Consider the following 25,276-nt stretch of genomic DNA (forward strand, 5'->3'; position numbering starts at 1 on the left):
GGAAACATGGATCACGGACGCGGATGACAAAAGGTGCATTTTCCGAGTTTTCAACTGACCCATTGAAAGTCAATGGGTCCGCAGAAAATCACGGAAAACGGAACAACGGATGCACACAACGGTCGTGTGCATGAGGCCTAACTGATGGAAATAACTGACCAAATAACTGAAGCCTAAACACTTTTTGCCAATTAGCTTTTTGAGAGCTCATCAGAAGGGAGTTTTTACTTTTTCTCCCTGCGTTGTGGATGTTTACCCATTGAGCTTAAAAGACAGGAACATTGCGTTGTCAGTTTAGTTACATTGTGTTTGTCTATAATTGTGACTTGGATAACGATCAGACCACACTTCATTAGTAATCAACGTAGAAATTCAGGTCATTCCAAAGGGTACACTTACTTTTTCTTTCAACAGTCGTGTATTTTGTTGCACTGTATAGGAAGCAGAATTGACATTACAATGGAACGACATACACACCAACTCAAAATAATAAAAATGCTGATGTAATCACCAGTGAGATAGAAGCCCAAGAGACCATTCTGCAGCTCGGACATTAAATTGGGCACACACAGGGTTTTGAATGAGAAGACAATGACAAATCTTGCAAGGGAACAACAGATTTCTATGCAAGTGAATTTTGAAGCAACGGGAAATTTTCATTTCTGGTTAAATGGAGCATTGTTCATGGATGGTTGCTACTTCCTCAAGTTCGACTTCAACTCAACCTTATGGTTTCTATCTTACCTTCAGTCTGTCTGGAAATTTTTGACACAAATATCACAATATATTTTCTTGAGTCATCTAAAACACTATCCTAGCACATTCGTCCTGAAGTCTAAGCGTTCATGAATCACTGTATAATCTGCAGGTCTATAAGGTTGGTCTGTTAAATGTTACTATAATCTACATGGCACTTTTATAAATTTAAATTGGAGCCATTAAGCCGCCTTTCCTGAAAGAGGGTCTACAAGGGATTAATACTGACACATAAAACCATGTCCTCTCATCCATTAACCTTACATGTATGATATGGGCGTTTTCCACTGAAAGTGAAAGTCCAATTACCAAATTATATGGAAAGGAGTAGCGATTGGGGGGGGGGGGGGTGGTCTCATACATACTGAAAAGTCAGACGTACTTATGATACACATTTATTTTTTTAAATACAAAACTAGAAAGATAATGAAGACTTTTCACAATTCACTGAGTTTTGCACTCAACATCCCCTTCAGAACTGGACTTCATAGATTTCAGTTCCTTCTGTAATTCTTCTTCTACAGCGAGAACCTCCTTCGGTTTCTGGTACTGTGAAAAAGAAAAAAACGAATCATTGAAGGTGCAATCCTCAATATCTTTAAAAATGCAGATAGATTGGACAGAGAGAATCAGTGGAATTATGACTCTTATTGGAGACAATATTATCACAAACGTTTCAATAGGAAAGTAAAAAAGATGCAGAAAATCAAATTGAGTGCAGTGTCCGCAGACTGTTTTAGGACCACCTGTGTCTGCTGGTCCACAGGCAAAATGCAGACTGTGACTTCTAACACTCACAAGGGACATTCACAAGTCGCATATCTGTTCCAGATCAGTTCCATTTACCTGAAGTTCATGGATTTCTGCAAGCCCCACTAAGGAGACAGGGTGGTCAGAGAAACTTCTGGAACAAATCTGGCATGTGTGAACACCCTTAGTGTAACCGTGAAGAATGTGTTTCTTTGTGGTGTCTTTGCTCTGTTGCTGTCTCCCGAGTCCTACCTAGAATTTTTTTTTCATTACAATGCATTCAGAAAGTCTTCAGACCCTTTCACTTTATTGTTATGTTGAGATCTTGTGCTAAATTAAAATTTAGTTTTCTTCCATCAATCTGCACTCAATAGCCCATAATGGAAAAGTGAAAACAGAATTTTTTTGCAGATTTATTTAAAAAGGAAAAACTAAAGTTTTGCATGGACATACGTATTCAGATACTTTGCTGACACCTAAAATTTAGCTCTGGGGGGGCTACAATTTCTCTTGATCGTCTTTGAGATGTTTCTACACTTTACCACAGTGGACTCCAATCAAATTCAGTTGATTTGACATGATTTGGAAAGGTCTTACAGCTGACAATGCATACCAGAGCAAAAACCAAGCCATGAGGAGGAAAGCACTGCCTGTAGAGCTCAGAGACAGGAGGCACAAATCTGGAGAAGGGTACAAAAAAATAAAAATAAAATACCTTTTGCTGCAGTGAAAGTTTCCAAGAGCACAGTGGCCTCCATAATTCTTAAATGGAAGAAGTTTGGAACAACTGGGACTCTTCCTAGAGCTGGCTGCCCCACTGAACCATATAATTGGGGGACAAGGGCCTTGGTAAGAGGTGACCAAGAACTCAATCGTCACGATGGCTGAGCTCGAAATATCCTGTGTGCAGATGGGAGAAACTTCAGCCATCACTGCAGCATTCCATAAAAATAGGCTTTAGGGTAAGTGGCCAGAAAGAAGCCTATCCTCTGTAAAAGACACGGCTTGGAATTTGCAAAAAAGCACTTAAAGGATTCTCAGACTGTGAGAAAAAGGATTCTTTGGTCTGATGAAACCAAGACTGAACCTTTTGGCCTCATTTCGAAGCATCAGGTCAGGAGAAAACCAGGCACTGCTCGTGAACTGCCCAATGCCATATCTACAGTGAAGCATGGCGGTGGCAGCATTATGCTTTGGGGTGTTTTACAGAGGCTGGGACAAGGGGACTAGTCAGAGTTAATGGAAAGTTGAATGGAGCAAAGCACAAAGATATTCTTAATGAAAACCTGATCCAGAGTGCTCTGGACCTCAGACTGGGCTAAAGGTTCACCTAACAACACAATGACTTTAAGCACACAGCCAAGACCACACAAGTGGCTTAAGGGCCCTTTACAAGGGCCAAGAATCCCAAAGATAATCGCTAACGCGCCTTCATAGGAATGCTCGTTAGCGATTTTTAGACAGTGCAAATGTACCGCCGATTACTAGTGAAATGCTCGTTCATCGGGTAATTCAATCAGATTGTGCTGTGTAAACACGATCGGCTGCTGGCAAACAACAAAATCGCTCCTCCCCATACTGTGGTGGAGAGCGCTGCATGTAAAAGCAGGTAATTGTCGGGAATGAACGCCTCCTTCCTGACAATCTGCTGCTCTGTCGTCCTGTGTAAAGGGACCTTTAGGGAAAACTCTGTGAATGTCCTTGAGTGGCCCAGCCGGAGTCCTCACTTGAACCCAATTGAACATCTCTAGAGAGACCTGAAAATGCCTGTCCACCGAAGGTTCCCATCCAACCTGACAGAGCTTGAGACTGGAGGGTGTAATCGCTGCCAAAAGGTGCTTCAACTACATCTTGAGTATAGGGCCTGAATACTTATGTCAGTTTTTCCTTTTTAATAATCAAAGATTTCTAAAATTCAGTTTTCACTTACTTATTATGCAGTATTGAGTGCAGAATGATGGGGGAAACTTGAGTTTTGTTGTATTTTAGCACAAGGCCACAACATAACAAAAGCAAAACAAGTGAAATAGTTTGAAGATTTTCTAAATGCGTTGTAAGTAAAACCAGATATTGATAATCTTTTTTCCTGATCTTTTTAGTTTTCTGATTGTAGATTTTTTTTTAGCCTGTGTTCTGTACATGCCTGAGCTGTTGTTAAAGGGATTCTGTCAGCAGATTAGACCATGCTAAACTGCTGACAGTACTGTGCGGGCGCTGGGGAGCACAGTAAAAGCTAAACCTTTGTGGAGCTTTTCTCATCAGGAGTAGTGGGAATATTTTATTCTGCTTGGTTCTGTTCCTGCATGTGCTCAGGGCAGAGCTTTAATGTTAAGTGCTCTCTGCATTGAGCTGCTTCACGGGCCCTCCCTTCTGACTGACAGCTGTAACATCCAACCAGTAGACCACTACAGCTGCCACTCAGAGGGGGGGAGCTGTGAAGAGTTTCATACTGAGACCTACCTCCTGTTCAACTGCAGAAGCAAAATCTAGCAGAATAAAACTTCACATTCTCACTACTCTTGTTAATAAAAACAGTTTTTCCTGCTTTCCCCAGCCCTTTCTTAGAGCTGTCAGCAGTTCAGCATGGTCAAAACTGCTGATAGATCCATTTCAACAGGTAGTGTAGTTCAGTTACCAATCAGGGGAACTTGTATAAAAAGGACACAAAATACTACTTCCGCTGCAGTGGCTGCTGCAGAGGAAAAGCATGACTGGTTGCAGTGTCTGGAAAAAGGGAGAGCAGGATAGCTGTTGAGAAAAGACAATCCCTTTAATCTCTTGTGACAGAGACTGGACCATAGGTACGTCATAGATGGAGGAATGTCACAGGGGTCCCACTATATTAACAAGATTGGAGAGCTGCCACCGAAACGTCTCTCACTTATGTGGACTCAACTCAGCACTTTAGGGGAAATGTAAATCAGTCTCAGCTTCCCCAGTCAATACGGGCTGCTTCAGTTGTAAAATGGGTTGTCTAAGGCTTACCCATACTGCATTTTTTTTTCTTACCCACACAGAAAAAGTCTACCAAGGAGGGACACTGATAGGTGATCACTTGTGGATTAGCACCGCTTAAAGGGGCTAAAGCCACAAGCAGATCTGTGGCAGAAACCATAGGGTTTATGCTGTGAATTCTATGCGGCTTCTGCTGCAAAATCCACACCAGTAAAAACTCTGTATGAACTCGCCCTACCATGAGACAACCCCTTTACTTTTGATGTATTCTTTCCTCTGTCTCAATAGCCCCGCTTCCACTTCAGGTACAAACCCAATTCTGTAGAACACAGCTCCCAGACATTTTGGTGCGAAATACATAAATGATTGCAGGACTCTGACTGTAAAGTGCCCTTTACACGCCAGATAATCGCTAACGAGCATTCATAGGAACGGTGAATATCTGGCGGGGTAAAGATGCCACTCAATTGTGCGGAAACAAAAATGATCATGGTGCAAACAGGGTCTGCTGCCAGCAAAGAACGAGTCTGTATGGGGACGAGCGATGGCATTAGCGATCCCCCCATACTGTTGAGAAGGTCGCTGCATGTAAATGCGGCGGTCTCTTCCGCTGACTGGCAGACGATTGCCGGGAAGGAATCGCCTGCTGTATTGTCCCGTCTAAAGAGACCTTAAGGTATCAGTAATTTGCTTCAGCTTCTGTTCTCCTACTAAAAGACAGCTTTTCATGATCATCAGCCCCTGGAAAAAGTCACTTGTTGTTGGGACCTTGGTTCCCATGTCCTAAATTTGGGCACAATTGTGTTCATGCAGATATGTAACTAATTAGCACAGGCCAGTAAATTATAATGGATCTCTTCCAGAATCAGCACCGTACTTGTCTAGGGGTTGTGTCTGAATACTAGATGCGTCCTGTGGACAGGCGTAGCGCTGTTTTAGGAAGGAAGCCGCAATCCTCTAATCCTTTAACAGTGTAAAATGGTTTCAGTTGTGCATTTCATGGTGACAGCATCTGTAAATCGTTTATTGTGACACCCAGCACATTTTGTACAAGGAAGCCTGTGAGGCCTTAACCCTTACGACTTGTTTAAGACATGCGATTCTCTGTTTTACAGGACAGGCTGAAAGTGACAGCAGTAAAGAGCTTGTAACGAGCAGTTTTATTTTTGGTGGAAGAAGCACTTTTGACACATACCAAAATCCCCCAAACAGCAATGCAAGTCATTGGCATGAAGTCACTGAACATATGTGCAGCACGCACATCTGCACTTTTTCAATTTTGGTAGCAAACTTCAGTGACTTAAAGAGAACCTATCACCATGTTTCTTGGTATGAAATGAACATAGTGGGGTGTACAGGTCCTCTAGGCAATTCTACACCACTTTCATTATATACAATCCCATATAGCAGAGATCTGAGCCTCCAAATCTTTTCTGCTGCTAATGTGAATTAGGCTTGAAGAAATCCAGAGCGGAGAGCAGATCACAAAATAACCAGGACTGCGTAATTGTCATGCTTATGGTTTATGGGCTTTTCCGGCACCTAAAAGGGTAGTGCAGGCAGTTTATATTGACAACCTATCCTCAGGATAAGTCATCAATATCTGAATGGCGGTGGTCCGACACCTGCACCCCCCCTCACTGATCAGCTTTTTGAAAAGGAGGTGGCGCTCCATGCAATCGCTGCTTCTTCTTCATTATACTGCCCGTCCTCTTGGAAGTGCAGTGTAATACAAGTACTCACTCCATTCACTTGAATGGAGTACTTGTAATTACACTACACCACCGCTACAAAGGGGACAACAAGTAGTGTAATGAAGAGGAAGCAGCGCTCGCATGAAGCTCCACCTCCTCTGGAAATTGCTGTTGCGGGGGGGGGTGGACCATCAGTATCTGATCGGTGGAGTCAGACACTCCGCACCGTTGACAATCAGCTGTTCTGCAGCAGCACCAGAACTACACAGCGCTGTCCACTGTGTAATGGACAGAATCGGTTCCCACAGCACTGCTTCCAGTATCCAGCCACATCCACTACACAATGGACAGGGTTACTGCAGAACAGCTGATCAGTGGGGGGGGGGGGGTGAAGAATGTTGGACACCTAAGGATAAGATACTGACGGCCTATTCTGAGGATAGGCCATCAATATAAAAATTATCGAAAACCCCATAACATCCATGATGTATCCTCAGTCTGCGTTATAAATATCAGATAGGTGAGGGTCTGACTCCATGCGCTCCCGGAAATCGGCTGTTGGAAGGGACTGTGGTGCTTCTGCAAATGCTGAGGCCTCCTTTTTGGCCTTTGATGTCATGGCCTTTTGAGCTACAATACCAAATTCAGCCACTACACAATGTACGGTGCTGTGTTTGGCATACTATGAAGAGGCTGCAGTGCTCAGTTGATCAGCAAGGGTGCCGGAAGGTGGACCACACCAATCAGATATTGACAGTCTATACTAAGGATAAGTCATCAATATTTAACTACTAGGAAAACCCTTTAATAAAATATTCCTAATTTACATTATCGAGGATAAAATTTTGGGGCTCAAATCTCTTATACAGCAATGTAATATAATAAAATCCCTGTGTGAGTGCACTGTGTGTCACCAGTTTTGCACTGGGCATGCGCAGCGCGGCGTCCAATCAGCACTCCACACAAGTTTCCCTGCAGCCTGACTGCACAGCACTCCCCCCCCCCCCCTTTCAGGATGGCAGAGCGGCAGCGGGCAGAGTGTTAGCTGTAATGTAAAGCTAACACTCTGCTTGAAACGTCCGACACCGATGTCGGCCGTTTAACCCCTTCCATGCCGCGATCCTTAGGGACCGCTGTCTGGAAGGGCCTAACCATCGGGGCGCTGCTCTGCCCTGGCAGTGGCCCGATGCTTGAAGGGTTAATGCCTCCCGCACACGACACCCCCGCTCCCCCTTTCAAGATGCAGAGCGCGCATCTGGCTTGCTGTGGTATATCTAAGCCTGATCAGGCTTAGGCTACTTTTACACTAGCGTTCGGGGCTCCGCTTGTGAGTTCTGTTTGAAGGCTCCAGACGGATCCACTCCGAACGCAAGTATGAAAGTAGCCTTAGTGTGAGTTTAATACACTGCAGTACACTATAGTGTACTGCAGTGTATTGTAAGCCATCAGACCCACTGGATCTTCAAGAACCAAGTGGGTCTGAGTAAAAAAAAAAAAAAAAAAAAAAAAAAAAAAACTTCCTATATGGTTAAAAATGTAAAAAATAAAAAACACTAAACATGTTTGGTATCGCCGAGTCTGTAAGGACCTGATCTTTAAAAGGATCATGTTACTTTTACCTCATAGTGAACACCATAAAGAAAAAAGAAAAGAAAAACTATGATGGAATTGCAATTTTGCCCACCGCACTTCCCAAAAAAATTGTATAAAAAGTGATAAAAAGAGTCATATGTACCCAAAATTAGCACAAATTAAATCATGACCTGATCCCACAAAACATAAGCCCCTACATAAGCCAATCGTCCAAAAAAATAAAATAAAATTGGCTTTCAGAAAATGGAGATACAAAAACGATATTTTTTTTTCAAACATGCTTTTATTGAATAAAATAAAGTAAAAAAATGCACATATTAGGTATCATCATGTCCGTAACGACCTGCTCTATAAAAATAGCATGTGATCCAACCCATCTAATGAACACCATAAAAAAATAATAAAAAATGTGCCAAAAAAGCAATTTTTTATCCCCTTACATCACAAAAAGTGTAATGCCAAGCAATCAGTCATATGTGCCCCATAATGGTACCAATTAAACAGTCATCTCATCCCGCAAAAAAATTAGACCATACCTAAAACAATCGCCCAAAAAATAAAAAAAATATGGCTTTCAGAAAATGGAAACACAAAAACAAGATTTTCTTTTTCAAAAATGCTTTTATTGTGTAAACTAAAATAAAAAAGGCACATTTTTAGGGATCGCTGTGTCCGTAACAACCTGCTCTATAAAAAATAGCATGTGATTCAACCCGTCTGGTGAATACCGTAAAAAAATAAAATAAAAAAATTTGCCAAAAAAGCTATTTTTTATCACCTTACTTCACAAAAAACAGCTACCAGTCTGTGATAACAGTCTCAGCCACAGCCGCCAGTCTCTGCCACCAGCCAGTGTGGTCATTTCCCTTGCCATTTAATATAGACTGTTCCTACTAATGTTTATGCACTACTGTTCTAGCGCCCGTTATTGTAACGGGCTTAATGTCTAGTTTATTAAATAAAAGGCAATCCCCAAATGTATCTCGTGCAAGTACCCTCTACTCAAACTTATTACATGAAAGCTAAGCTCATGCGCTGAGCTACCTAGGAAAAGCAAGAGGACAGTGGTGGTATAATGGGGCATGTAGGCCCTGGGGTACACAGGATGAGAACAGAGATTAATACATATATTTGTCAATACTTACAGTGATAATTAAAGTATTATTGGCATGGGCAATACTTATGGCATTCTCGCTCAGGTCCAGCTGGCATCGGTCTAGGTCAGGAACAGAAAACTTCTTATAATATCTGAAATCAGAGAAGACGGGAATTAGAAGTCAACCACATAAAGAGGGCGCAGGAGGGTAGGCCCAGTTTCACAGATAGGGGGCGCATGTGCCATAGTAGTCTAGTTTTAAAAACTGGCTGTTATCCTGGGAGCGGTTCTAGGGACTGTTATCCACACATGGTGGAACATTTCTGCTGTAGATCTCATTGGATTTTGCTGCAGATTGACCATGGATTTCACCTCCATACTCTTAGGCAGGGTGCTGTGTCTTCTTGGTATGGAGACTTCCTGGAAGTATTCCAGGGTATGGAGACTTATTGGCAATGCTTAATGGAAATGAAGGTGCAAAGAGGTATCTCCCAAGAAAAAGGACCATCTTGCCAGTGCCATTTATTGAAAGTGTCCTCCTATGAATCAAGATCTGACTTTCCAACAAGCCTCGGGATTTGACAAGGGAATATTGTAAAGCCAGATATCCATCCGTGTGCAGCTGTTTTTGGGTGCTTGCCCTTCATCAGTATGGAGTAGGAGTCTGGCTGAGTGTGATGTCTTGGAACGGGGTTAAGCTTGGAAAATCGGATCGTGACTCATAGGGAGCAACTTCCTGATGAGATGGTTCTCTTTCTTGAGATATACCTCTTTGCATATTCATTTCCCATGGTGCATTGCCAGTAAGTCTCCATATCGGACTGGTCTCTAAGTAGATTCAGCACCCTGCTTAAGCCACTTCCAAGGTATCTCCCTGAGCCAACCAGAATCTTACTCTGTACTGATGAGGGGCAAACACCCCGAAGAAGCTGTCTACGGATGGATATCTGGTTTGGCTATATTCTCCTGTCAAATCTCAAGACTTGTTGGAAAGTCGGATCTTTACTCAGAGTCACTGCCAATAGGTGGCGCTGATTAGATGTTCTCTTTCTTGGGAGACACCTCTTTGCACCTCTCTACACTGAAACGATATAATGAGATCTTTTTTTCCACTACATTTTTGAAACCCCATCCACATGCTCTATACTGTAACTTGCTGCGGATTTTCTCAAGCAATCTTCAGTGTCCGAATTCACCCTACTCCCTGTGTGAGGCCAGTCAAATGGCACTCACTGGTTCACTAAAAGACGAACAGGAATCTCAGCAAGTGACTGGCTGTTCCCTCACGTTTGTGGTATCAGACGTGGAGGAAGATATTTTAGACAGCTGATAGGTCTGTGATTTCTCAAAGAGTGTGAAGGGAGGGCAGTCATGTGGCAAGAATGTCTACACTTACATACCAAGACATTGTATAGACTGCGCTCAATCCTATAAGGAACCTTAAGGCACCATTAACCCTACTGGTTGCATATACAGGATTTCAATAATCATAAACTTTACATCTTGGATTCAGATTTACCATAGCAAAACTCAGGTAAACTGCTCTTCGTGGTCCAGATTTTACTTTAGTGCCAGGTAAAAGACATTCAGGTCCATCAGTTTTAGAAAGCTCTCATTTCCCTTGAGTTGACTTTTTTTATTTTATTTTTTCCAGAAGTTCCCTCTTTAGAAAGTTGGGGTTCGGCAGCCGTCATCTAAAACAGATACCATTACATGCCCAGTGGAGATGCACTCAGAAAACGAGGAGAGAGACCGGGTGCAGAATGTGCTCTGACAGAGATTAAAGTTTCCTGTGATGTAGCTCCTCTTGGTATTTGGCAAAGGTGGCAGACGTGGATAATAAGGGAGATGTCAAAGGTTAAACAGCAGAGATTAGATGAACACAAAGACATGTTAAAGAAGTGTTAACTCCTCAATGCTAGATAAAAAGACTATACAAAGCACAGAACTTTGGTTGGGACAGGGAGGAACTGAGCAAGTAATCCAATGAATGAGCGTTCCTTACAATTAATATATCTGGTACATTGTTAGAGCTGATAACGGGAGAGGTGCCGAGACATGCCGGCCGCCTCGCACTCCACCAGCCTGCATTAGTCAGTTTTATTTTCCTTTTAAAGCGTGTTCTAGCAGGAATACAGAAAACTAAAATGGATGAAGGTAGAGCCCCGAGAATGGTCTTAGCACAGACTGCTTCCCATCTGCCTCCTCCATCAGGTCTGCAAGACCCTCACCAACATAGCTTGCCCTGAATGATGCCAGTTATATAGGGGGTACATAAGGGCTTATGGGGCCCCATAATCAGCTCTCACTCTACTAGCCAGTGCAAAGAGCTTGCAGGCCTTTGTTCATTATTACACATAAGGCTAGTTTCACACTAGCGTTCGTCGGTCCGCTCGTGAGCTCCGTTTGAAGGAGCTCACGAGCGGACCCAAACGCCTCCGTCCAGCCCTGATGCAGTCTGAATGGACGCGGATCCGCTCAGACTGCATCAGTCTGGCGGCGTTCAGCCTCCGCTCGCCTCCGCACGGACAGGCGGACAGCTGAACGCTGCTTGCAGCGTTCAGCTGTCCGCCTGGCCGTGCGGAGGCGAGCGGATCCGTTCAGACTTACAATGTAAGTCAATGGGAACGGATCCGCTTGAAGAGGTCACCATATGGCTCAATCTTCAAGCGGATCCGTCCCCCATTGACTTTACATTGAAAGTCTGGACGGATCCGCTCAGGCATCTTGCGCACTTAGAAAATTTTCTAAGTTATTAATGCAGACGGATCCGTACTGAACGGAGCCTCCGTCTGCATTAATATGATCGGATCCGTTCAGAACGGATCCGATCAAGCGCTAGTGTGAAAGTAGCCTTAGATAACTTTCAGATGAAGGCTACGTCTCCCAACTACCTCCAGTGAGCAGGTGTTCTTAAAGGGGTTGTGCCGCTAATATAAATGTATCCGGCCGCCGTTATATCACCTACCCCAAATACTCCCACCTTATTCCAAAATTATTAGCCCCTCCATTGCAGCCTGTGCCAAATCAGTTTCGATGTCAGTTGCTGTTGGGTATGTCCTGTAGTGGAGCCTTGTATTATAGGACGCACATGCTCACAGCGCTTCCTCTTCTTCCCTTCAATGACCGCTTCTCTATGTGCAGTTACAGTGGATGGATGGATAGACAGACAGAACAAACAGATGGAGAAATGATGGACATTAGCACAAGCCGCGTCTGTTATAAATCCAGTTACACAGAGTATTCTGAATATATGGAGGTGGAAAATGAACTGGTCAATGTCACATGATCGGATTGTCAGGACACATCTCACTGCCCTAAAGCATGATGGGGCAGCAGTGACATGACAAACCAGAAAGTAGGATTCAAGCATGGGGGATAAGAGAAAACTGCAAATGAGCTAAATTTGAAAAAAAAATAATAATAGAGGGATAAACTTTTAAATGAGAAGTAGTTTATGGCACAACCCCTTTCATAAGGACAGTGAAAACAAAAGGATCGGTCATATTAAAATGCAACTGCCCGATCCTTCTTTCCCAACATCTGCCATTGGGGGAGAGAAGGCAGGGCCATCATGCACATTACATGGTTAGTTTTACCGAAAGCGCAGGTTCATCCGGTATACTGTACATATAACGGGTACAGGCAGCTGTGCACAGATACCCAGTGGGAAAAAAACCTTATCTGTAATGAAGTGGATGAAGAAACCCACCACAGTGCTGACTACAGATGGGCCTCTCTTGTAGAGTGTAAGCTCTTATGGGCAGGGGCTGCCTCTCCTGTAGAGTGTAAGCTCCTATGGGCAGGGGCTGCCTCTCCTGTAGAGTGTAAGCTCCTATGGGCAGGGGCTGCCTCTCCTGTAGAGTGCAAGCTCCTATGGGCAGGGGCTGCCTCTCCTGTAGAGTGCAAGCTCCTCTCCTATGGGCAGGGGCTGCCTCTCCTGTAGAGTGTAAGCTCCTATGGGCAGGGCTGCTCTCCTGTAGAGTGTAAGCTCCTATGGGCAGGGGCTGCCTCTCCTGTAGAGTGTAAGCTCCTGTGGGCAGGGGCTGCCTCTCCTGTAGAGTGTAAGCTCCTGTGGGCAGGGGCTGCCTCTCCTGTAGAGTGTAAGCTCCTGTGGGCAGGGGCTGCCTCTCCTGTAGAGTGTAAGCTCCTGTGGGCAGGGCTGCCTCTCCTGTAGAGTGTAAGCTCCTGTGGGCAGGGCTGCCTCTCCTGTGTAGAGTGTAGCTCTATGGGCAGGGGCTGCCTCTCCTGTAGAGTGTAAGCTCCTATGGGCAGGGGCTGCTCTCCTGTAGAGTGTAAGCTCCTATGGGCAGGGGCTGCCTCTCCTGTAGAGTGTAAGCTCCTATGGGCAGGGGCTGCCTCTCCTGTAGAGTGCAAGCTCCTATGGGCAGGGGCTGCCTCTCCTGTAGAGTGCAAGCTCCTATGGGCAGGGGCTGCCTCTCCTGTAGAGTGCAAGCTCCTATGGGCAGGGGCTGCCTCTCCTGTAGAGTGCAAGCTCCTATGGGCAGGGGCTGCCTCTCCTGTAGAGTGCAAGCTCTTATGGGCAGGGGCTGCCTCTCCTGTAGAGTGCAAGCTCTTATGGGCAGGGGCTGCCTCTCCTGTAGAGTGCAAGCTCTTATGGGCAGGGGCTGCCTCTCCTGTAGAGTGCAAGCTCTTATGGGCAGGGGCTGCCTCTCCTGTAGAGTGCAAGCTCTTATGGGCAGGGGCTGCCTCTCCTGTAGAGTGCAAGCTCTTATGGGCAGGGGCTGCCTCTCCTGTAGAGTGCAAGCTCTTATGGGCAGGGGCTGCCTCTCCTGTAGAGTGCAAGCTCTTATGGGCAGGGGCTGCCTCTCCTGTAGAGTGCAAGCTCTTATGGGCAGGGGCTGCCTCTCCTGTAGAGTGCAAGCTCTTATGGGCAGGGGCTGCCTCTCCTGTAGAGTGCAAGCTCTTATGGGCAGGGGCTGCCTCTCCTGTAGAGTGCAAGCTCTTATGGGCAGGGGCTGCCTCTATGTAGAGTGCAAGCTCTTATGGGCAGGGCCTCTCCTGTAGAGTGCAAGCTCTTATGGGCAGGGGCTGCCTCTCCTGTAGAGTGCAAGCTCTTATGGGCAGGGGCTGCCTCTCCTGTAGAGTGCAAGCTCTTATGGGCAGGGGCTGCCTCTCCTGTAGAGTGTAAGCTCTTATGGGCAGGGGCCTCTCTCCTGTAGAGTGTAAGCTCTTATGGGCACGGGCCTCTCTCCTGTAGAGTGTAAGCTCTTATGGCCAGGGGCCTCTCTCATGTTGAGTGTAAGCTCTTATTGGCAGTGACATTCCGCTTGTGGAATGTAGCTCTAATGGGATTGGACCTCTCTTCTGTAGAGTGTACCCTCTTATAAGCATGGGCCTCTCTCCTGTAGTGTAAGCTCTTATGGGCCGTGACCTCTCTCCTGTAGAGTGTAAGCTTTTATGGGCCGTGACCTCTCTCCTGTAGAGTCTAAGCTCTTATGGGCAGTGACCTCTCTCCTGTAGAGTGTAAGCTCTTATGGGCAGTGAAATCTCTCCTGTAGAGTGTAAGCTCTTATGAACAGTGACCTCTCTCCTGTAAAGTGTAAGCTCTTATTGGCAGTGACCTTCCGCTTGTGGAATGTAAGCTCTTTTGGGTAGGAACCTCTCTCTGGTGTAAGCTCTAATGGGATTGGACCTCTCTCCTCTAGAGTGTACCCTCTTATGGGCAGGGGCCTCTCTCCTGTAGAGTGTACTCACTTATGGGCAGGGGCCTCTCTCCTGTAGAGTGTACCCTCTTATGGGCAGGGGCCTCTCTCTTGTAGAGTGTACCCTCTTATGGGCAGGGGCCTCTCTCTTGTAGAGTGTACCCTCTTATGGGCAGGGGCCTCTCTCTTGTAGAGTGTACCCTCTTATGGGCAGGGGCCTCTCTCTTGTAGAGTGTACCCTCTTATGGGCAGGGGCCTCTCTCTTGTAGAGTGTACCCTCTTATGGGCAGGGGCCTCTCTCTTGTAGAGTGTACCCTCTTATGGGCAGGGGCCTCTCTCTTGTAGAGTGTACCCTCTTATGGGCAGGGGCCTCTCTCTTGTAGAGTGTACCCTCTTATGGGCAGGGGCCTCTCTCTTGTAGAGTGTACCCTCTTATGGGCAGGGGCCTCTCTCTTGTAGAGTGTACCCTCTTATGGGCAGGGGCCTCTCTCTTGTAGAGTGTACCCATCTTATGGGCAGGGGCCTCTCTCTTGTAGAGTGTACCCTCTTATGGGCAGGGGCCTCTCTCTTGTAGAGTGTACCCTCTTATGGGCAGGGGCCTCTCTCTTGTAGAGTGTACCCTCTTATGGGCAGGGGCCTCTCTCTTGTAGAGTGTACCCTCTTATGGCAGGGGCCTCTCTCTTGTAGAGTGTACCCTCTATGGGCAGGGGCCTCTCTCTTGTAGAGTGTACCCTCTTATGGGCAGGGGCCTCTCTCTTGTAGAGTGTACCTCTTATGGGCAGGGGCCTCCTCTCTTGTAGAGTGTACCCTCTTATGGGCAGGGGCCTCTCTCTTGTAGAGTGTACCCTCTTATGGGCAGGGGCCTCTCTCTTGTAGAGTGTACCCTCTTATGGGCAGGGGCCTCTCTCTTGTAGAGTGTACCCTCTTATGGGCAGGGGCCTCTCTCTTGTAGAGTGTACCCTCTTATGGGCAGGGGCCTCTCTCTTGTAGAGTGTACCCTCTTATGGGCAGGGGCCTCTCTCTTGTAGAGTGTACCCTCTTATGGGAAGGGGCCTCTCTCCTGTAGAGTGTACCCTCTTATGGGAAGGGGCCTCTCTCCTGCAGAGTGTACTCACTTGTGTACCCTCTTATGGGTAGAGGCCTCTCTCCTGTAGAGTGTACCCTCTTATGGGCAGTGACCTCTCACCCATAGAGAGTGTAAGCTCTGATGGGCAGTGACCTCTCTCCTGTAGAAAGTACCCTCTCACGGGCAGTGACCTCTCATCTGTAGTGTAAGCTTTTATGAGCAGGGTCATCACTCCTGTGAAGTGTAAGCTCTTATAGGCAGGATTCTCTCTCTTATAGATTGTAAGCTCTTATTGATGTGGTATGTCTCTCCTTTTGTCTTGTTTGCTTGTTTTTAGTTTCCTCAATTATAAAGCGCTGCAAAACATGTTGGTGACAAAACGATTGTTAGTATTGTTACTGGTACAGTGCGAGTCATGGCAATAAGGGCTATCCTTTATAGATTCACAAGCTGCATTGGTAGCAGAGCTCTTTACTTGGCATCCTCTCCAACAGCGCCCTCTATTGCTTCAAGGACAAATGTGCATAATGATCTGGTGGTAAATACATTCTACACGTATCAGATCATCCCAGAAAGTGTAAGCTCAGCAGTGTTTAGGTATCTGCAGTGAATAGATCCAGAATTCTGTAGTGTCAGAAACACACCGGGAAGATATCTCTGTGGCTTGTCTAGATCAGTACTTACATAAGGCTGTGTTCATATCTGCTTTGTGACACTCTGCCCAATCCATTGCACAGCAAATATCAAAGGTGCCTGATGGACCCACTGGCTGCAGGTGGTCAAACCTGCCAATTTCGGTGCGATCAAAGGGCCATCTAATGTGTATGGGGGCCTCCTAAATCTTTCCAAATGGCAGGGAGGAGAAGTATCAAAAGCTGTTGGCTTTCAACGGGTCTGAACCCTTCTTGCTCAGGGGAGATAAGCCACTGCCAGAGATGTCTGCTATTGGCTCTCTGCCCTATTCCCACTGAGAAAACGTGCATGATCTGCCAAGCATGCATGTGTAAGGGAGTTTCAGAGGAGATGGATGATGGTCAGACACGCTCTTTAAAGTGTTTGCCAGATACCAGAAGCAGGCTCTGCCAGGTTCCTCAGAGGTGTCCATGATTGCAGTCTGCAATAGAGGGCCCGATGCAGATGTGAACATAGCTTAATGCATTCATAAAGAGTTGGCATCAGTTGCTGACATGGTCGGCTTATGTGACCAAGAAACGATAAGGATGAATTTAGACATGGTAGATATGCTGCAGATTTTACCACAACGAGTTACAGTACATGGAGAATGGTTGAGATATGCCAAATCCCCTCCACATTATATAAATTTGGTATTACCGTAATGGTAATGACGTGCAGAATAAATGGTCATGTCATTGGCATTGTGAAGACCCTAAAAGACAACAGCAAATTGCTGCTTTTTTTTCCCATTCTTCCTCCCGACAGAAAATTCTATACATTATATGTACCCTAAAACTGTACCATAAAAATAAAATAAAAACTCACACGGCATATAACAATACCCTCATACAGGTTACATCAACGGAAAAGCAAAAAAAGAAAAAGGATTTTGTAAAGCAGAGATAAATAAAACTACAAACACATCATCGTTAATAGAAGGCGCAACCACTTTTAAGCAAGAAATCTGCTTACGATTGTGTTGACTGTACAGCAGCAAAGCTCAGGAAAAGGGGTGGAAAGTAAGAAAATGTAGAAATATATAAAAGCAGAGGTCTCCCCTTTCTGAAATATGCTGCAAAAGATTGACAGTTCTTTAATACTGCACCTACGTGAATGATAAAACCTCTCTGCTGACTGGGAATGGAGAATTCCTGAAAAGGAATCAGAGAAAAGCAGAGAAGGAGCCGCTTACTTCTTGTTAGTTGTCCGTACAACGCAGCATCGCTCCTTCTCGTCCACCGTCACACTATAGACCTCTTTTGGGTAAGGAAGATTACGGATTCTCCACTGAAAACTTGTTCTTGTGTCTTTCCGCATGAAAACTGGCTGGAGAAACAGAAACACATTAGATTACTCGAGATTCTTTTCCAGGAATTTTATATTGATAACCTATCCTCAGGATAGAAAATCATCAAGATGTGTGTCGGACCCCCACCAAACACTCTGCCGACCAGCTGTTTCAAAGTAGCTCTGGCTCCGGAACTTCACAGCTCTGTCCACTGTGTAGTGGATCCAGCTGGTTACTGCAGGACTGCGCCCACTGATCTGAATGACGGAAAATGTTGATTGGTGGCGGTGCTTGGACCCCCACCGATCTGATAACGATGACTTGGGCCTCTTGTACACTACCGTATGTATTTTGCGGTCCGCAAAAAATCCGGATGACGTCCGTGTGCATTCCGTACTTTGCGTAACGGAACAGCTGGCCCCTAATAGAACAGTCCTATCCTTGTCCATAATGCAGACAATAATAGGACATGTTCTATTTTTTTGCAGGACAGAAATACGGACATATGCGGACCCATTAAAGTTAATGGTTCTGTATACGGTCCGCAAAAAAAAAAAAAAAAAAAAAAAAAAAAACAGGACGGACACGGAAAGAAAATACGGTCGTGTTCAAGAGGCCTTCCCTGGAGATGTAGATTTTTGAGCCAAAGCCACTTGTCCTTACTTTATATTTCCCATTACTTTTAAAGTGAAGCTGCCACCATAAAAACCATGAAATAATCTACAGGCAGCTTGTTATAGAGCAGGAGGAGCTGAGCAGACTGATATAGTTTTATAGGAAAAGATTCAGTAAAACTCATTCATTTAGATTCCTGCTCATTCTGGGCTTTGTAGTCCCAGAGGCGGTCCTATCAGTGATTGACAGCTCTCTCTGTATACACAGTCATAGAGGGAAGGCTGTCAATCACTGATAGGACTTCAAAGTCCACAATGACCAGGAATTCAGATTAATTTTACTGAATCTTTTCCCATAAAACTATACAACAATCTGCTCAGCTCCTCCTGCTCTCTGACAAGCTGCCTGCAGCTCAAACACCATGTTCAATGTGACAGGTTCCCTTTAAATTTATTTCTGGCTTTGGCTCAAAAAAACTGCATGTGTGATCCCAGTATAAAGGGGCATTTCAACCACAAATATTTAGCAGCCATCCACTTCAGCAACAATGTGCTACTTACCACGTATTATATACAATGAGACCACCCTAAGCCATCACTAGTATAATAAATACATGACAGAAATGAGGCTCTGAAGCCACCACAACCACAGAGGGAAAGGAGCCAAAACCTCATGTGGTTTACAGTCGTTAGAATTACTTTCCTTTATAAAAATCTAAATCTAAAACAGCTCCAGAAATGTTCTTAGAAATCAAGCACCACATAAAAATGTAATTTTAAGACTGGAATCACACACAGCTTTTGTGGCAGTTTTTCGAGCCAGAAGCTGTTCCAAAAAGGGAAGCACGGATACTTCTCTCCTCCTTTGTATCCACGGCTGTGCTCAGCTCAGGTGCGATGCCAGCGTTCAGAGATTTCCAATATAATAAAAAATAAAATAAAAAAAAGGTTTTTCAAAGCAAAATGAGATTTTATTTATATTTTAGAAATGTCAGTCCCATCTGAACACTGGGAAGGAAGGAGAAGATGCCTGGTGTGAAATAGTTATAAGATGTCACATACAAAGCCAAGCAAGTTAATTTCTGCACTAAACAGGAACGTGTAAGGGCCACAAATTATGCCTCATACACACGTCCATGTCTAAATCCGGGATAGGGTGGTCGGTGATTCATCTGTGAAGGATCCGTATTTGGTCCGTGTGTAGTTTTTTTTTTCTCTCCATGTGTCATCCGTGTTTCACTGACACTGCACAGCTGAAAATAAATTTCCATAGCATCTCCTCCTAATGGTCTGTAAACAAAAAAAAAACGGATGGCCTCAGTGTTGCGTTTTGGCACGGGCCCTTAGGCTATAATGGGCGTGATGGATGCGTGCTAAAATCACGGACCGTGCTAAAACACTGATGTGTGGATAAACACATAAAAAAAAAATGGGAACGTGTGCTGTCCGTGAATCACTGATGTGTCAATGTACACAACTTTTTTGTGTCGTCTATCACTGTTTAACATTCAACAAATGATTTTCGGGCATTTTTTCCTATAGTCCAGGACAAATGCAAATAAAAAATAAAAAATGCCATACCCAGAAAACACAGCAAAAATGCCACAAACAAAACTGCTAAGTATGGAATGTTTTCAGTATAGACGTAAAAAAACAAAAAAAAAAAATCTGTTTTGAGAGCTTCCGGCCTGAAAAATGGCAATGAAAATGGATTAGAACTTTCGTATGGGGGAGGGGACACAGGAGAGTCCTGAACCTTATTTTGGATGTGGACCCAATGAATATGCAAGCTCTGATACGTCAGAACATGGTGCTCTCGTGCATGATCTTTTCTAATTGCCTAGAATGGGCATGTGAGCTGATAGAGGGAGGTCCTCAGCAAGTGATGCATCCTGCTCAAGAACAAGGCCACCTATGTCCATTAAAATCGATGGAGATTTTTTGTTAATGCTTCATTTTTCTCCCATAAAAATAGGCATTGTGTTCCTGTACAAAAATATGGAAGTCTGGCCCGGGAGGTGGACCCCCACAATCTACACATTTCCAGCAGTTACCTGGTTACACTGGTAGTAAAGACGTCCCACTGGGAAAAAATATATAATTTTGAAGTTACAGCTCACCAGTGACCTCCGTATCAAGCTGTTTGCATATACACATAGCTGTGGTTCAGCTTATTATTTCAGCATTTTTCTTTTGTTCATCTAAGGCTCAGTGGCTCAGTCCCTGAGATTATACTTTTTCTTAATATGAAAATTAGGCCTTTGGTGCAATGAAGGCATCAGCATTGTGTCACGGATGGTGTAGCAGAAAACAAGAAGTTACAAATAAGGATCCGACTGGCTTGATCCAAAACTAAGGAACAAAAGGGTGAGCCCTATTAAAGCCCTGAAGCTCTCCCTGTCTTCTCAGCCCATGCAAAGATCTCAGTGATAGAAAGTTGCATGTCCACGTACCAAGACTGAGTGACACCTGCAAACCCTAGAATAGTGAGGGGACACAACCACCGGCTCCCTGCACTTAATACGGAGGGAGTCAGGGTCACCTAGAATCAAGCCAACAGGAAAACAACAAATACAGAAATAGACTTATCTGAAGAACCAGCTGTAGCAACTTCAAGCAGAGAACACAATCCAGGAAGTAATCTAAACCGCAAAGTGAGGCAGTATGGGAGTAGATATATAGGGAGGCACTCACTGCTAATAGATGACAGCTGGGAGAGGGAGGAGAGATGCGAAAGCAAAACAAAAGAAGATCATGCAGGAGGTACTGTGGAACGTCTATCAGAACTTCTCAGAGATCTGGCGGTGACACATTGTTCTTGTTGCACCAATGCTCTGCTCCTTTCTGTGGCTAGACCCTCCTTCACTGCTTTGATTGACAAGGCCAGGCAGGGGTAATGAAGTTAAGGGGGGCTGGCCACAGAAAGAAGCAGAGCTAGGGTGCAACAAGTGCATTGGCGACACCCTCATTGCACATAATAGGGAAAAGTATCATCTCCGGGTCTGAGCCTGAGCCAACGTTTTAATAAGGTGAACCACAGCTATGTGTCTATGCAAACAGCCTGGTAACAGATTCTCTATAAACATGTGAGCCATATGTTTGATAGGGAGATTACTAGTGACAGACTCCCTTTAAAGAACACTCTCGGAGACTATTTTTATCATTAGATTTTACTCATTTTGGGCTAAAACTCATTTTTTCAATTGGTCAATTGAACAATTTTCAACAGTTTCAGTGCATCTTCAGATTATCTTACTTTCTGTTTCAGAGAATCCATCAGGCAGCTGCTCTGATGGCTGTGTGTGCAGCCTTTATCTCTGAGCTCTTAAAAGTTATTATACCTAAATTCAAACTGATAAAAATATCGCTTAAATGAGCTGTCAGGAGTTCAGAATGAAGGCTTCAGGATAGGTCATCAATATCAGATTGGCAGGAGTCTGACACTCAGCCTCCCCCCTTGCAGATGAGCTGGTTAAAGAGAAGGCCGCACTCCATGCCAGTGCAGCCTTTCCTTCATTGTTTACCTGCTCGCAGTCTACATCACAGCGGTGAGCAGGTGCAATTACAGGAAGCCGTCCCGTTCATCAATACTACAGAGCCGTCCCATTCACTTCAATGGGACGGCTCCGTAGTATTCAAGTCTATAGGAACGAGCCGTCCCATAGGAGTGAACGGGACGGCTTCCTGTAATTACACCTGCTCACCGCTTTGATGTAGACGGCGATCAGGTAAACAATGAGGGGAAGGCTGCGCTGGCATGGAGTGCGGCCTTCTTTTCAACCAGCTGATCGCCGGGGTGCCGGGTATTGGACCCCGCACTAATCTAATATTGATAACCTAGGATAGGTCATCAATACTAAAATCGCGGAAAACCCCTTTAAAATTAAAAAAATAAATTTATTTTATCCAAAAAGAAGTAAAATAAAATGACAGATTAAAATTGCCCCGGAAGGTGTTCATAGCCTTTACAGCCCATTGAAATTGAGTTTTTCGCCAGTGGAATTTTAGCGCCCACACCTGCACAGCAATTTCACCAGTGTCCCTGTGGTTTCTGCCTCCCATTCATTTCAATGGGAGTCAGCGCTGAAGATCGCACAGCGGCGATTTAAAGCCTCGGACGTGCAGGTTTAAACCTCTGCTCCACAATCTTCAGTGCTGCCTCCCAATGAAATAAATGGGAGACAGAAACCGCATGGCCGCTGGCAAAATTGTGGTGCCAGTGTCCCTGTCAAAATTTCGCCAGCAAAATACATTGTGTGAACGGGCCTTTAAGTGGCATTTATGTAATGTGTTCTTAGTCATATTAGGTGAACTTACATTTGAACTGTTTTCCTTTAAGAAGTCTGGCTGTAGTGCCCCGACAACCGGGGAAGGCGTTTCACCGACTTCAATCTGCCACTGACCATATGCCCCCAGGGCAGACTTCTCCCTCCATTTTCTCACTGTGAACAGCGCACAAAGCAACAAATCAAGATGTAGAAACATTGTGATCGCTCTCTCTCAAATACAGTTTTATGTTTATCTGTCAATTCAATGCACTTACTGACAGGAGGTCTATAAAAATGCCCCCCTCCGTGGTATATCTCCAGCTCTGGGGAAACTTTCTAATGTGAATGGGCCACTGGCCATACATACAAGTCGCCTGAACCCGTGAATTTATACACAAACAATCTTAGGGTCCATTTACACGACCGTAAGTGTTTTGCTGTCCGCAAATTACGGATCAGCATTTTGTGGAACGCACATGGCCAACCCGATGCGGACAGCACACAGTCTTTTGCGGCCCCATTGAAATGAATGGGTCTGCAAAATTGTGGAAAAGATGTGGACACAAACCTGCTGACAGATGCCCTTTAAATACAGTGAAATCAGACTTGGAAGATTAGCGATTCCCCTTACCCAGCAGCTCATGTGTTTTCTGGTCATATTCTTCCGCCATCTCCTTGCCATCAGAAAACAGATAGTGCACTTTCCTTCTGCCTATAAAGAGAAGCGGTAAAAATTCAACAATCTTTAAAGCTGAAAAGTAAAGCCGCTTCCTTCATATTGTACAAATGTAGCAGAGCTGAAGTGTCATCTGGCACAACTCACTGCAGGTAAACCAGAAAGCATATTCCACTCTGCCAGATATGAACATATTTACTGTGAAAGATAAAACATGAATATACGGTAATCTCTACCTAAAGATGAAGAAGTGATCCCCTCTGCTCCGCCGGGGACCAGAAGCCTTGCTGCAGGAACTAAGGGGGGATTTATCAAACTGGTATAAAGTAGAACTGGCACAGTTGCCCATAGCAACCAATCAGATTCCACCTTTTCCTTTGGCAAATGAAAGGTGGAATCTGATTGGTTGCTCTGGGCAACTAAGCCAGTTCTACTTTACACCAGTTTGATAAATCTACCCCTATGTGTCTTTGAAAAGGTGAGTAAGGCTCCATTCACATGTCCACAAATGGGTCTGCATCCGTTCCGCAATTTTACGGACCCATTCATTTTCTATGGGGACGGAATGGATGCGGACAGCACACAGTGTGCTGTCCGCATCCGCATTGCGGAGCAGCTCCGCAAAAGATTAAACATGTCCTATTCTTGTCCGCAGCTTGCCGACAAGAATAGGCATTTCTATAGGGGTGCCGGGCGGGTGTGTTGCGGATCCGCAACACACCACAGACGTGTGAATGGAGCCTTAGGGAGTGGATTCCTTCCATTTCCATGTTGGTTAATTTATTAATTTATTTGGGGTGGGGTGTACGGTGCTGGACTGGGGTAGTATATCATAATTGACATCTATGAGGAGATGCAAAGTGTGAACGGGTCTTCTTCAGTGCCTCTTAGGGGAAAGTATTTACATAAAGCTGCAGCATTAAAGGTGACCTCCGTACCCAGAGCCGCGCTTCGCTTAGGGTCACATATACACAGCGGGTTTTGTTTTCTGTTCTGGAGTCCATTGGGTTACGGGAATTAAAGGGGTATTCTGGTTATGTAAAGTTATCCAGCTATTAGATTGCTGGGGGTCCTACCGCTGGGACCCTCACACCATTCATGAGAACAGGGGCCCCCCCCTTAAAATGAACAGAGCACCGGCTCCATTCTTCTCTATGGAATTTCCAGCGATAGTAACGTATAGAGAGGTGCTATCTCTGGAACACCGATCTGTTCATTTCCGGGACGGGGTATGGGATCTCTGTTCTTTTAATAGGAGGGGACAATGTCACATAACCGGAATACCTTTTAAATCAAACAGCACACCCCATACCCTGCCTGCAGCTGTATTTTGTGATGTATTTTTGCTGGAATCTATGATGGAGAACCCTGGGAGGATGGGAGCCTGGCCTGACCCAGTCCCTGCCGTTCTGGAGATCCAGGGGGTCTTCATGAGCTGACAGGATCCTGGATTCACAGAATGGCAGGGACCCAATCCCCTCACTATAATGTTTACCTCAGGAATATGCAATATAGCAGGTCCAAACACACATTTATTACCGACACCACCTCGTCACACCCTGGGGTACAGCGCCCCTGATAATAGGGAGGACACACAGTAGCACAGCACCCTAACCCAAATTGGCCCTACCAACCAATCAAATTCCAGCTCTCATTTCTCAGAGGCAAGTCCGAAGATAAAAGCAGCAACCTGATTGGCTATGGGCGCACATGGCGCCCAGATATATATAAGCAGTATGGAGAATGTCAGTCACCGTCTTGTAGGATGCAGGTCTTCTTAGCTGCCCGTAGACTCTCCAGCCACTGCTGCACCGCCATCTTGGACGACCCACTCGCCTGTCAGAGTCGCGTCACTATAGCAACCAGGGTCACCATAACGACGGAGAACGTGCTACCCGTTACCATAGAAACACGGCCTAGCTCTTTCCCGCCACAGCGCGGCGCCTTACTGGAGCCACCTGAAAAGTAATTTATTACAAAGCACGACTATAATAAACGTACTAACACCGTGCGGGTCACCATTAGCTCTAGTGACCCGCCATAACAACATCCGGGTCAGCCGGAAGCGGTAGTGACCTAGTTAAATGGTAATGGCTAAATACTATATTCGGGAAGGACCTTCTGACGTCATAACATCACGTGGCTCTCCTAGATCACGTGGATCGGAAATAGGAGAGCC

The 25,276-nt window shown here is 45.2% G+C and overlaps 1 protein-coding gene across 2 annotated transcripts; it reads right to left on the reverse strand.

Annotated features, from left to right (window-relative positions):
• Positions 1 to 1,135: 1,135 nt before the first annotated feature.
• DPCD (deleted in primary ciliary dyskinesia homolog (mouse)) lies at positions 1,136 to 25,146 on the reverse strand. Of its 2 annotated transcripts, XM_044301879.1 has the most exons (6): positions 24,852 to 25,146; positions 23,053 to 23,133; positions 22,471 to 22,595; positions 17,444 to 17,577; positions 8,894 to 8,996; positions 1,136 to 1,305 (listed from the first exon to the last, which is right to left on the reverse strand). In XM_044301879.1, exons 1-6 carry the CDS (start codon positions 24,913 to 24,915, stop codon positions 1,201 to 1,203), a joined length of 612 nt encoding a protein of 203 aa, XP_044157814.1. In that variant the 5' UTR covers positions 24,916 to 25,146; the 3' UTR covers positions 1,136 to 1,200. The 2 variants fall into 2 exon arrangements, with proteins under 2 accessions (XP_044157814.1, XP_044157822.1); XM_044301887.1 differs by lacking the exons at positions 1,136 to 1,305; positions 8,894 to 8,996 and adding an exon at positions 11,606 to 11,978.
• Between the last annotated feature and the right edge of the window lie 130 nt (positions 25,147 to 25,276).

This window comes from Bufo gargarizans, chromosome 1, assembly GCF_014858855.1.
Source record: "Bufo gargarizans isolate SCDJY-AF-19 chromosome 1, ASM1485885v1, whole genome shotgun sequence".
Lineage (NCBI taxonomy): Eukaryota > Metazoa > Chordata > Amphibia > Anura > Bufonidae > Bufo > Bufo gargarizans.